Consider the following 14,428-nt stretch of genomic DNA (forward strand, 5'->3'; position numbering starts at 1 on the left):
TATGCAAAACTATGGGAGTAAGACCCTTAAATATTTTTTTTCAAATTCTCCTAAATGAATCAGTTATACCTGAAATTCATTTTAAAGCATCATCACTTTCCACTAGAACTGCAGAACATTTTTAAAAAGAAACTTTTGAAGTTAGAATATTTACAAATAGTAGTGGATTTCCTTGTTGACTAGAAATAGTGTACCACAAATACAGAACAATTAATCTGTGTCTCCTCTGTGATTAAATGAGGCAGGAATGGAGTAAGACAGCCAACTCATGTTTATCCTGCTAAATCTAAAGCAGTACATTTGCTATTTTGACAGATGTGCATAACAGCACTTTTTACAAAGAATGTCAATTCTCTTTTCTAAATTCAGTATGTTGCCCTTCAAATGAAGGGGAAGAAGAGACATCAGGCAGAAATAATCTATTTTGTAGAGAGATTTCTACCTATTAAAGAATTATCAGATCCCTAGGAAAACAATAAAGATAGAAGATACTGTAGAAAATATCCTGATGTAACAGTAGGAGAAATTAGATTACTTTTGTTAAAAATCTCAGACAAAGAAAACCAAAATCTCCCCAACCAGCCCCCCTTCCCCCCAACAATAGTAACACTCAACTTCCAAAGCCATAAGTCAGCACAGACTGGAAGGCTTTCATCCCTGAATGCCATGCACAGGTTTGTAGTACATTTTACCAGTGTGATTAGAAGGGTTTTCTATACCATGTAACAGCAAAATCCCCAGCAGTCACCTATTCTAAATAGTTAGGATTTTCCATATTGTGTAGTGCATTCTGCTCACAACAAACACTTTGCCATTTATCCTAAAAAATATTTTCTTGAATTTGTGAGGAGGGCAGATATGAGGGTTCCTACAGCAGGTGAACAAAGGTTGGTAAGTCACTGATCATAAATGAAATCAGCATATTTGTTTGACTCTGTGTGCTGGGTGTCTCAATTATGCAGCAGCCCTGCAAAGCCACCAAACCAAGCCATGTGTGCACCTGCTCTCATAATGCAACTGGAAAAAAAGGGGAAAAAAAATCACCAAAACTGAGTCAATTGAATTTATATCTGTAACTTGAGAAGGCAGAGGAGAATGCTAAAATCTCTTTACATGTAGCAAATCATGCTTTTGCTTCATTCTTCTTCACTGAAATTTCCCACTGCACGTGGAACTTATTCTAATTTAGAAAACACAGTTTGACCCAGTCCTATTAAAATAAATCCGTTATAATTGCTCAATACAAGTTATTAGTGCTTTTTTCACAAATCAGTACCATTTAAAAAACAAACTGCACATGACAGAACCATTAAAGCTTTCAGCCATTTATAAGCTTCATAAAATTGCCCATCTGTCTGAAAGATGCATGAGCACAATTTGGGAAATCAGCACACACAGAAAAGCCCCCAAAGCTGACTGAACGTCTGGATAGCGATTTCTGAGAGCAACAACATTCTTTTTCAAGTTAATCAAAATTATGATTGCATTTCTGTACAAGAAGATTTGTAACTAGACAATTCCATATGCCACAAATGCTTCCTGTGAGACACCGAAGATGCACAGAGCAATGAACAAGATATTGCATTAAGTACACTTTTGATTTTTGACTGCACAAAATAAAAATCTGCATAAACATATACAATACTAAACAAATAGATGCTTCTGGCAACAGGGCATCCATTTATTCAGAATAAATAAATTAAATAAATAAAAATGATGGGAGAACTTCTTGCCATTATCCAGGAAAGAATCATCAGAAACAAATACTGTCAAATTATGTACTGGGTTATCTCAAAAGAAAAGCATCAAGATGAAATTAATATAAATGAATTTCAGCTCTCAATACTCTAAGAAAGCATTCTGTAAGCTTTTCTCTTATTGTTGTTTATTAATTTACTTTCATAGAAATAGAGTATACCAGAACTTGAATGGAAATTCTTAACTGACTCCATCAGCAAAGCAAGGTCAGAATAGAACTCTTTAAATGTGTTTTAATTTTGTCAGGGTTACAAAAAATATAGGGCAGGACAAACCTTTCTTTTTCATCTATAAAGCTTTAAAGACTTTCATCTCCTAACCTCATTACAGGATTGTTCTTCTTTCCTTAGAATGTGTTAGGATTTGTAAACTAAATGCTTGGTAGCAATCCTACATGTAAGAATAAGTCTAGAAAAGACAAAGGCATGTAGTCTGGGGAAAAACCACAACTAAATATTGATTTAGTTAGCAATCAAATCAATATTCTCCCACTAATCTCCCAGGGAAATTATTAGAAACTATTTATACCCCATATCTGACTGCAAGGACTTTTATAGATCTTTTACTAAAACACAATGTTTTAATATCAGAATTCTGGGTTTAAAACCTTTCATGAGTGACAATCCTAATTCCCTGCTTTGATAATTTCATAGCTTTCCTTATACCATCCACACTCTTTTTCCCCTCTTACCTTATGTGAAGCTCAGTACCAGTGAATGAACAGGAAAACAAGGTCTCTTATGTTACTGATAATATCTTTTGAATATTAGCAGGTTTCAGGCTCACCCATGATATGCAAACAGGAAAAAATGACAAATCAAAATACATTTATAAAACAGGAAAATGAAGCACAAGGTTTTCTGGAATTATTTTCTTTAAGATCCATAAAATGTAGTAGCTAAGGATAATACTATTGCCTGTTCTTCAAGGATGCTATTTTGCTTGATCATTACAAGCTTACTTGAAAGTCTACATTCAGGAAAGGTGAAATATATTTTTGAAATCTACTTAGATGAACTTAAATGTTGCAATTAAGACAACCTTGACTGTAATAAACTACCATTTTTGGAAAGACTACTAAGATGGCAATTCGAAAGTTTGTCACACTTTATTAAACTTCAATGAACTTTGAAAACTGAAAGTTGCAATCTCTTTCTGTGTACAATGAGAAGATAATGAGTTATTTAAAGATAACATTGAAGCAACAGTCATGCATGAAAAGGATCATGAATAAATTTCAATTTTAAATTAAAGGGAATTTTCAAAATAACAGACTACTAGTATTTGGCAAGAATCCTTTCTCTTGATACTACAGAAAAATCTAGTTGATTAGCTTATGAAAAACAATACTTCATAAGATCTCAGGCCTATTCTCCTGATTCCTAATAACAAAGCACCACCAAGAAAAGAAAGCTTATCAGTTTGAATTTGATCACATAGAATGTTTGAAAAAGTCCAAAGCAACAGACTTCAGCTTCCATCCTACATTGCCTTTCTGCAGGTTTTAACAGTGATTATTCAGGGGATATATAATTTGAAGATGCAAAAATTAGTTAACATCTCCATTACACTACTCAGTGAAGTTGTGGAAGTAATACATTTGGAATACTGGTTAAGAATTGCCTATTGCAAATAAGACAAAAAAAATTCTTAAAGCTTATAAAGAGAAATAAGAAGTCAAGAAGAAACTTAGAAAAGAAGAAATGTAAGGAAATGTAAGAACAACATCTTCTCAAATTTTTCCGAAACTAATGTGCATCTTTTCCATAGTTCATTAACTGAAGCTGAAGAAGATAATTGTGAGCTAATTGTTCAAGTCTCTTGTCAAGTTGTTTAGTCTATTACTGCAATGTAATAATGCTTTTTCAAGTGGAAAGTAAACAGCTCATGTTTCAGAGAAAAGCCAATGTAGATACCTATGTTTATGTAGAGTTAGAAATTTTCCTTCCTGTTTACAAGATCAAACTTGAGCATTCCACATGAGGAATATTAAAATAATGTCATTTCAGCCACAATTCAATTTAACCCTAAGGAAATGTAAACCAAAGCTGAGATGCATAGTAGAAAAATTTGCCACATGAATAAATGTGTTTCTAGTATTTCAAAATTATTCAGAGTAACTAGTGTTTTAAATCCAGATTTATTTCAGGTATCTCAAGAACCCCGCTTGAAACAAGCCTGGCATCACAGTTTTTGGACTCTGACACCCAGAGAACACCATCTTGCTAAGTGCAGGCTGCTCATTAGCTCCCACGTCAAAAATTCCTCACATGCTCACAAACAAAAGGGATGCAGTGTGGAGGCATGATACACACCCAGCAGGCATTTCATAGGGTGGGCAACTGAAGATAGACTGACCAATTTTGTGGAAGCAAAAGCTTTGTATTCTGACTCCACACGTACTCAAAGGTGAAATTATCTATCTTTTATAACCGATTTGATCAACTATGTGAAAAGTAAGAATTTGTTTTCACATTAATATTTTCATCACTGGAGTTTTCATTTTTACAGCCAAGTTGTATTTGAGTTCCCTGAGTGCAGGCAGCATTGGGATGTGGGAGATAATCCTAAATTTATCTCAATGCAGACACATTCTCAATTCTGTCCAGATAAACTGTAAAACTTCAGTTATTTGAAATTCTTCCCACCTGTGACTATCTCATAACATGACAATACTTTTACTCCAGCAAATAAAATGCATTTTGGGATGAGCTGCAGTTGCCTTCAAAATGACCATTATTCTTCTGAGCTGAAATCTCACCAACCTCAGGCCAACTCTTTCTTTTACCACTGGTAAAGCCATTCTGTCAAGTCAAAATGCCTTCAGTAATGAAACTGCTACTGCAAGGTACATCAAGGAGCTGAAGGTAAAATCTTGTACTCTGTAATTTCAGAAGCAAAAATGCACAACAGAATTTATAATGTTAAATTATCAAAACTGAGAATGTAGAGTGAAGAACAGAAAACTTGGTATTACAGATTCATGCCAGTTTACTGCAACCTATGCACGTACAGGTTTTAAGTTGTACTTTTTACAGTGATAGTATTTTGACCAGAAGCAAGTCCAAGTTCCATGAAATTCAACTAACTGAGTGCATTGCAGAGGTAATGAAAGAGGCATTTTATAGCTCAGTATCACAAGTATAAAAATGTAAATCCTGCATTTAGTTAGATCTCTAGTCAATACAGACATCTTGAAATGGAATTTGTTTCATTTTCTATTTGGCCTTTTCCTTTTTTTAAATCACTTTAAAATATGAGGCTGACCTTCACTTAGGCTTATAAGCTAAGATTTTTTTTTTTCTGATGTAGTATACATGATGCAGCAATATGTTAATATTAAGATCAACATTACTTGAAAACCTTGCTGTATTAAACTCTGCTCCAGGAAGGTTTTGCTTATGCTATCAGTGAAATGAACAGGGCAGCTCAAGTTGCTGGGATCACCCTGGCTTCCAGGATGCTGCATTAAGCAAGTAGAAAGCCACTACAAATTCTTCACTAAGAAGAAAACATCTCTCTTTACCTTTTTATAATTAATTGTAGCAACAGGCTTCCCAGCTGGGAAGGCTTTGTGCCTCAGGTATAACTATTTGCCTACAAACCTAACAGATTTATATGTAGAGTCACCCTTACCTTCTCACAAACAATGTCTTACACGAGCTATGCCTAACACTGCAATTTTTGGAGACATGAGCTTTCAGCACACAGACACTTTCTGTCTTTAGCAAAGCTTTCCTATGACAAGACAGTCATTCATACAATATAAAACTTTCCCTTTCCTTTTGTCAGAAAGTTACATTTAGCCATAATCTGAAGCCAAGCATCCACACATTTGAATTTCAATGACGTGTTATAAACTATCTACAAACAAAATACAGGGAATTTCCACCTCATGCAATATCATGTGTTCCTTCAGTGGTAAGTGGTGCAATCTGATAGTCTGATAGAGTTGCTTTGCTTTTAGCACAAACTCCCTTCCCTTACTCTATCATTACTGTATAACATGACCAATGCAGTTTACAGAACTACAGTTTAAAAAACCCCAGTCACACATCAGCTCATCTTGCACGTTCACAGCAAAAAACCACATTACTGGCACTGAAGTTCACTGACCAACTACAGCTGTGACAAAATAAACACAAGTTGCTTTTGCACACTGATTTCCATGTTATTGAACTGGCCTATTCAGAGGTCTGACACAAACCATATGGTACCTGATAGGAGACAAGATGATACTCTCAAATGAATGATGCAGAAAACAGACCTAAGCAAAGGCATAGATACAGGAGAACATAATAGACAGCAATATGAGAAGGGACTGGCTCATCAACATGAAGGAAAATTTCTTAGTTTGTCATTTTCTAACCAAAAAACCAGTTCATTGCCATTCACAGGAACTAGTTGAGGAAGAAGCTGTAGGCTACTAAGTTTTAAGTTTTCAAATTCCTTTTTTTCCCTTGGCAGATCTGAGTTGAGTTGCTTTTTTTTTTCAAACTAAAATACTTATTTACTGCCAAATAACTGTTACTGCTAAAAAATTTATTGTTGGCTGTGGCATTGTTTATTTTTTCTTATAATAGGTCCTGTACTTGTTCAAGAACTACAAGGTAAAGTCAAAATCCTTTCTAAGTCAGCTTTACATTCATGGGCATATACTGTGTTAGCAACAGCTTAGAAGTCTATGATAATAAAGTAATTACAACATAAAAAGAAATAAAAGTTGATGTACAAATCTATCATATGTTGGCAACCAACATGAACTGTTAAACTAATGAATTATGCAAATCTATGTTTCCCCAAAGTTTGAAAACATTAATCAAAATTTTTAGTATTCCTCTGTAAATGCAAGATGTTCCATAACTGAACCAATGAAAACTTGCTTTCTTTTTCATTTTGCCCTTTCCTTTAAAACTGTTGCCCATATTCTGCTTCTTGCCCCTTTTCAGATATCTGTCTCTCGACAGACTGACTTCAGAGCAAACTATGTCAACAAGAAACACCCAATCTTTAACATCAATCCTCCCCACCTTCCATTTCAAACAACCTTCTCACAAACTACAAAATCTTACCAGAAAAAAAAGCTGCTTTGAACAAGGCTCATTTTCCCAGAAACCAGAATCACAAAACTAGAGCTGCACACAAAGCCACTGCAGATAACGACACAGAGGTGTGCTGCTACTTCAAATATAAAGGCTGATTTTCTGTGGTAGGTTACACTGAAACTGATAGGTCTTTAACTTTGAGTTTGAAATACAAGGCTTATGTGAATCAGGTACTGGATCTGCAGCCCCAAATCCATCACAAAATCAGAAACACTTTGCACACTTTAGTATATAAAATTATGCACATGATTAAAATGTACTCTTACCGTATCCATAGCTTTCTAAGGCAAGCTAAGTAGAAGACTATTATTTTCCTCTCTTTCATAGTGCTTGTTAAGTGACAATGTATTTCTTTTACATTTATTAGAGCACCTACAAACTTCAGATTCAGTCCCCTTTCATCTCACCAGTACGCCAACATTCTGCCATTTGCATTTACAATATAAATCAAGGCTGTTATTTTTGCTGAAATGGAGTTCCACTAAACCAGACATTTTCCTCCCACCTGTTGGTTCACCATTTTAAATACAAACACTCTCTTATAAATTACATGAATAAAGAGATCTTGCAACTCTGTACCTATATTTAAATCCCCATTTCCTCCTGTCATAGGTAACTTCTAATATTCAGGTAGTTTTTTTATATTAAATCTGTACATAACCAAATATTGCACTTTCGTGTTTCATAACATTTCCTTACCTCCCTCATAATACCAAGCCTTTAATCTGCATTATATTATATATATTATATATATATTTAAAGATATGCAGCTGTCATTTTATTTTTATAACACCTAAATGTCATAATTTATGTGGAATATTATGCATGAACTATCTAAAGATTTAGGTTCTGATCATAAAAGCCAAAGGAGTGCCTATGAATAAAATCAAGGCATGTAAGTTATTCTGCGGAAGAACCAGCAAACTCCTGGTATCTATCTGTTCAGTAAAACATTTTCATCATTTGTTATTAAAAGTTTTATTCAGTACATTTCAGTATTTATATTGGCATTAGTTAAAAAGGAGGAAAAATGCTGGAGCCTTTAAAAAAAAAAATCTTTTACACAGCTTTCATATTTCTTCTTTTCTCATTTACTGCTTCTAATAGGAACTGACTTTTCATAACTTCCCAGATGTTTGTAAAAAGGAACAGCAGGATTAATAGAAAACTTTAAAGAAAAGTGTTTGCCATTTAATCACTATTTTAAAAATACCATTGTCATTGAAATACCTCATTTTCACTTTTGACTATTTACACATGATGTTTAGACTGCTAACAGAAAACTCTCCCCTTATAATATGAAGTCATGGAACAAGAATAGCATACATTAATAACATTTTTACTCACTTAAAGGGTGGGGGAAAGAAACCAGCTTTTTTACTTGTCAGATACTTCATAAAACCAACTTACAGACTTCCCTTTGAGCTGTTAACTGCTAGGAAATCGTTAGCCTGCAGAAACAGCCCGGGTGTGCTGTTTTATCAGTCTGATTTCCAAAACTTTCATCTGTGGTCTAGATTTCATAAACAGAGAATAGTCAGGACTGTACTCACTTTACAATTTTACTTAAATTGCATTACAGATCGAGAGGCAGTTCATCAAAGGACATATTGCAAGTAAACCAGCAGATATGAGAGGGCAAGATAGATGTGTGTAGCATTTATCTTTCTAAACCCTGAAATGTCAAGTTAAAAAAAAATCTTACAAAAATGGTTCTGCTACTGCAGCGCTCTGCTAATATTTCTCTCACTCACCCGGGGGCTTCTTAAAACAGTAGGTCAGAAATCTGCTTCTCTAAGTTCCTAGCTGAGACAAAGGCTTTAAGTAAAACATTAGCTAAGGTTACAATTCTCTCTTTTGCTATCAGCCTACTCAGAACAAAGCCAACATACATACCAGCAATGGATGCTTCAACAGAAACAGAAAACCTAGCCCGCAAAACACCAAAGTCAAAGGTCTTCATGCTTAAACTTCTAAGGGATGAACTGAAATCTAGAAAAAAAACCAAAACTATTTCCCAGTTCTATATCCTTATCAGGGAGGAATTTTACCTAAAGAACCATTAAAATTCATTTAAGGAACTTGATGTGGTAATTTTTTCCGCTGCATTCAAGAAGTAATGGTAGTGTAAGACATTAAGTGATTGATGTTTTCTTAATTTTACTCTGTATAAATGATGTAAATTTTGATCAACTATTCCAAAGCATTTTTTCACATTTCATTCAAAAGAGCCTCATTTTTCTGTATGGCTATTTTCTACTAGATGTGAATCTGCCTACCTCAATAAAATTCCAGGATCAAAAGCTAATGAGCTGCATCCAAAACGGTCAAAGTTGATGTATTTTCAGAGTAAAAGAGAAGTATAGGGAAAATATGAGGAAATACTAAAATTTGCAATATTTCAGTAATAACATTCAAAATACAACATTAATAAAGCCGAGTTAACGGTTGACAGTCTCTCCTCCCTTTGACATGAATTTCAGTACTCATGCCAAGTAGAACAAAAGCGTCTTATAAATGCTTATTCCTGCTAACAAACAAAGGGTACCTCAAGGCTGTTTTTGCATCCCTTTAGCTTCTCTCTGGACCACACTGCAGTATAAACTTCAAGTTAGAACAACACCAGCCGGGCCTTACCTCTGTCACTGAAGTCATCCACCAGGATGATCTCTGCGATCAGGCTGTCTGGGGTGCGGTTGATGATGCTGTGGATGGTGCGCAGCAGCGACGTCCAGCCCTCGTTGTGAAACGGGATGATGATGCTCGTGTTGGGGAGTGCCTCCAAGTACACCTTGTGCTTACAGCTGCAGAGGCAGGGAAATAATTGTGTAAGCGTACTGAAAATCTGAGTTGGCATATCTTGTCATCCATTTGGGCCATCCAACACACATGGTTTCTGGCATAAAATCCAACAATGCAATCGAGAAATAATTTCATGTGAAAATAGCTGGAATGTTTAAAACACATTGCTTATAACACTAAATAAATTGGAACAATTACAGAATTTAAGTGGAATGAGTGAAAAAAAAATCTGTCTGGAATGATTTTCTTTCACTGAAAACTTTTTCCTATAGTATGGCAGATGACACATCTTCTATGATATCATTTCCAAAACCCAAATCCTCTTATCAAAAAGAATTCCAGAACATAATATGAAGCTACTCTGAAGTGATTGGTCTACAAAGAGATAAATTCTAGAAAACAATTCAGTGTTATCCTGGGTGATATGAGCTTACAATACAAAAAACAACATCCACACATACAACTCCAACTTTGCATCTACAGATCCAAAATGATTGTTCCTATTAAGTATAGAGATAAAGCAACACACAATTCTGCAAGTGTGGACTTATAAACAAGGAAATGTAAACAAGCTTTCATCTTGAAAGGAAAGCACCATACACTCAGCATCTTAATTGCACAGCAGCTATGGAATGTCCATGTTTAACCTCACCGTTTTCAATATTGAGTTGTTTACACATTTCAGAAAGAAAAAAACTTAACACTCAAAAGTAAATAATGCCCATGCAAATCAGTGTCTCCTAATATCCAAAAATATTTTATGACAAATGTTTAGATTACTGCATCTGATAGGATTGCATCTTTCATGTTTTGTTGAAAAAAAAGAAAAAAGGAACACATTCCTCTGTTGTTAACAAAGCCTGGCATTTTCACCTCTGGGGACAAAGTAAGTGAACGATTTCTCATTCCTCAAAAGAAAGTCACATCCTGATAAAGGTATCCCTAGAGCAGAAACCTGTCAGCTTTGCAATAAACAAACAAAATTAAAAGTTTAGCCCTGCAAATTCTACGGTTAAAAAAAAAAGTATAGATATCTTTGCTCCTTGTTAGGAAGTGTAACTATGCATATCAAAAACTGCTACAGAATAGTTTTAATTTACATATATTTGCAGCTTAGTTTGCATTTCCTCTTTATAAGTGTCATTTAGAAATCAGTATTTACCAATACACTATACAGCTACCATACTGATGAAATGTTACAAAGAAATAATAAAAACTCACAGCTAATATAGTTGTATTTGCAAAATGTTAACTGTTATGTAGCTATAAATAAACTAACTAGGTTTTAGATACTTCACTAAAAAAAAAAAAGAAAAAGATTTAAATTTGTAGTTCAGACTTTTCTTCCTAAAACACAGTGCAAATTAATTTAATGACAAGCCCTTTTCTGAAATAACCACTGTGGAAACATTTTAGTAAGTAGCTTGCTGGTAAAACATACATGCACATTGGAAAATGAACAGATGCTTTGCAATAATGTGAAGTTCTGGAGAAAGCAGTGCTCATTATCTAGTGACAGAAAAGTCTAAGTATGTATATTTAAATGTTTTGTGAAAAAAAGAAAATCCACTGCACCAAAAGAATTTAGGAGAATTTTTTATTCTTATCTGTAGGAAGAAGTAGAACAAATGAAGTCCATAACTAATACATTGTTGTTTCAGATAGCAAATTAAGAAAGCCACCTACCAAAACCAACACTTATTGTTGCCGGCTGTCTGTCATCAGTGACGCTTCTTGGACTAGAGCAAATGCAACTAACAGACATACATGGAACTCTCACGCTGTTTTTAAAAGCAAAAGTTTTTCCTTCAGCATTTTTGACCCCTAGTAAATATGATTTCAAACTAGTAAGTTTTCACCTCCATAAAACCCCAAGCCAAGCCAAAAAAAAAACCCAAATCAAGCAAAAGAACCTCACATATGTAAGACTAACAACTTCTAAAGAGTAAGAGAAAAAAAAAAAATACCCAAAACACCCAAACACATCAGAATCCCACTTATATTTTAAAAAGTCACCCCTCCAGTACAAGATACCTTTTGAAAGCAGTTGTACTGAAATTTGCATGGTTAATATTGTAACCTTATGCGTGTAAGGATGGGGTAGGTCATTAAATTTGGATATTCACATTGACAGTGTCAGAGTAATAGCATTATGTTAAAGTGTTGAGAAGGAGAAGCAACACTGATGCATTTAGTCTACAACTATTCTATTCTTCCTGCTGAACAGACTGATCTAAAACAGAGCCACACTTAGAAGAGGAAAGCATCTAACACTTTCTTAACATTTCTCCATCATTCAACTTTGACCTTTAATCCTCATTTACATTGACTTTTGATTGCCATTGTAAAGGTATATGTGAATTGATTTCTAGCAAAAGCCACAAACCACCAAAACATCCTTTTATGCTTTTATAAAAAAAAATGGCTAGATTTCAAATTCATAGAAATTAAACCTTAAACCTAATCATTTTCTGCTAGGTTTCATAGCAGTGCTTTACTTGCCTTTCCTCATCAAGTGGAATTGTGCTCATTTTTAGCCCCTTGCTCTCTTGTCATGAGACTCGAACAGCAACAGACGATCACTGTCTTAAAAAGCCTTACATGAAATCCATTTTATTGGAAGTTCTATTGAACACTGTCCATAGCAGAGGGCAGCTAGCTCTGTGCTCTGATGGGCTGCAGGACAGAGCTGATGAACAGCTGTCATGTTCAGAAAAGGCCCAGGAACTGCCACAGAGATGCAGTTAGACCTCCACAGCCGAGACACTGGATGTGCCATGAGAATAAATCTATGTATTTTCATGAGGATAAACGCTTATAATGCATGCACCATTTGTTCCAAGCCCACAAGTATGCTCTTCATATCCTGAGTTTTAGAAGTGATGCCAAACACCCTGGCTACAAAAAAGACTACTTAGAAGCTACAGACATTGCTTCTTGTTTTAAAAGGGAAATTCTTGAGTCTCCAAAGAAATGAGACATTGCAATTCAAGATTCTTACATATTTCCTGAAGAATGCAATCTTACCAAAATTCACTAAAATAAAAAATAAAGCAAGGTTTGCTGTAGAAAGGAAAAATGCTATGTATAAAAGACTATCATAACCTCATACACATTAGGTAAAACTGTCTAAATTATGGTAAAATGAAACTGAACTGACTACCTACAGAAATATTTAAAATACTACTGAGTAAAATAATATTCTTTCCAGAGCCTAAAAATTTTGGTGGAAAACTCAGTCAAACTTGTATCAGTTTAGCAAATTATAGTACTTATGGCACACATGAACTCCAATTGTCATCTTCCACATAAAGACATTGCAAATTACTTGCACACCAGGTGAATGCAGACTTTATGTGGACAGTAAGTATCATTCAGGTAGTTTGAATGGCAGAATAAAGTGTCCAAAGAGCACAGTGACTTTCACTGAGGCTTGAAATACTAGAAAATCTATAAAGGCCTGGAAATAAATCCTAAAATCAATACTCAAAAAAGGTTAGTAGATATAAGATGGACAGATAGGCAGTTCAGCCAGCTTCAGTGAAGTAAGGGTTTGCTCCAAGACATAACTCAGTGTAGAAAAGATTGCAATATACCTGATGTCAATCAACCTCATTAAGCTCTCCTCTTAATTATGAAATCATGGCTCAACTGATAAAGCAAATATATTACTGTACAGCTTTAGTATCACATCATATTTTGATTAAGGAATTAAAAAAGAAAAAAAAATCAGAGGAGAATTGAAAAATGGATACAAAGACTAGGTCTTTCAAAATAATTTTAATAGGAGCTTATTATTTGCTATTTTTAGCTTGTTTCTATCAAGACTAGTTTTTTGCCTTAGTGACACTTTAAACTGGATTAACTTTTAAAATAAGATATAAGGACTCTGCACTAACAAGACTGATTTAAATAGCAAATGATGATGAAGACAGGTTATTTGAGTCTGTTACTTCAATCTACATATATATTATAAAATAGCTTGTTTGAATGAGCTATATATTAGTATAAACACACAAAGTTTCAAAAGGAAAACTTGTCATGATATTTTATAATTTTAGGATTGAGGGCAGAAAACTAAATCAGTCTACCTGAAATGAGGATATGGAACTGATTTTTCACTTTGGCTTTGATCACTATAATTTCCAGGAAAGTGTTTTCTGTAATCAGCCCTGGCTACATATGTATGCTCATCATTCCCATACTGATAAGAGGATAAATACTTAAGGAGGCTAAGAACACATTATTTGACTAGTCTTCCACTGCTTTCACTACATTTTTTCTCACTTGTATCCTGACTTCCATACTTGTGTTTCTTCAGATAACCAAACAGCTCAGTCCAGCAATATTTTTAATGTTTGGTGTTTGAGGCACCACTCATTCACATTGCTCAGAAACCTCACACTCTGTCTTCCTCAGCTAACCTTGTTCAGCTACAGGAATAATGCAGCCTCCTCTTTAGAGGCTGGTAAGTGATCATTTACAGACCTGGAGGCCTAAGTGCTCAAGGTCTGATGCTGTCTTCCACAAATTATTCCAAGAAATCCTGATCAGTCAGCTCAGCTCACAACTATGCCTGTACCTCTGGGCATGTGCCATGCTACACCACCGGCACCCAGTGCAGTGTAGCAGTAAACATCTCCGGCTCACCCTGTGGCTCATCCTAACTGAACAGACCCAGGCCTCCAGGCTTCTCCAGAGGGTGAATTTGGGATTGTTCCCAGCTCTACAGACTGCCAGACTAGGCTGGTGAATTTAAACAG

The 14,428-nt window shown here is 34.9% G+C and overlaps 1 protein-coding gene across 1 annotated transcript in view; it reads right to left on the bottom strand.

The window, feature by feature from the left end:
- The window catches only part of GALNTL6 (polypeptide N-acetylgalactosaminyltransferase like 6), a 431,047-nt gene that overhangs the window by 228,296 nt on the left and 188,323 nt on the right, over positions 1-14,428 (bottom strand). The window contains exon 4 of the mRNA XM_058024028.1: positions 9,501-9,667. Coding sequence (XP_057880011.1) covers positions 9,501-9,667 — 167 coding nt within the window. The remainder of the gene's footprint in view (positions 1-9,500; positions 9,668-14,428) is intronic.

Source organism: Melospiza georgiana, chromosome 5 (assembly GCF_028018845.1).
Source record: "Melospiza georgiana isolate bMelGeo1 chromosome 5, bMelGeo1.pri, whole genome shotgun sequence".
Taxonomy (NCBI): domain Eukaryota; kingdom Metazoa; phylum Chordata; class Aves; order Passeriformes; family Passerellidae; genus Melospiza; species Melospiza georgiana.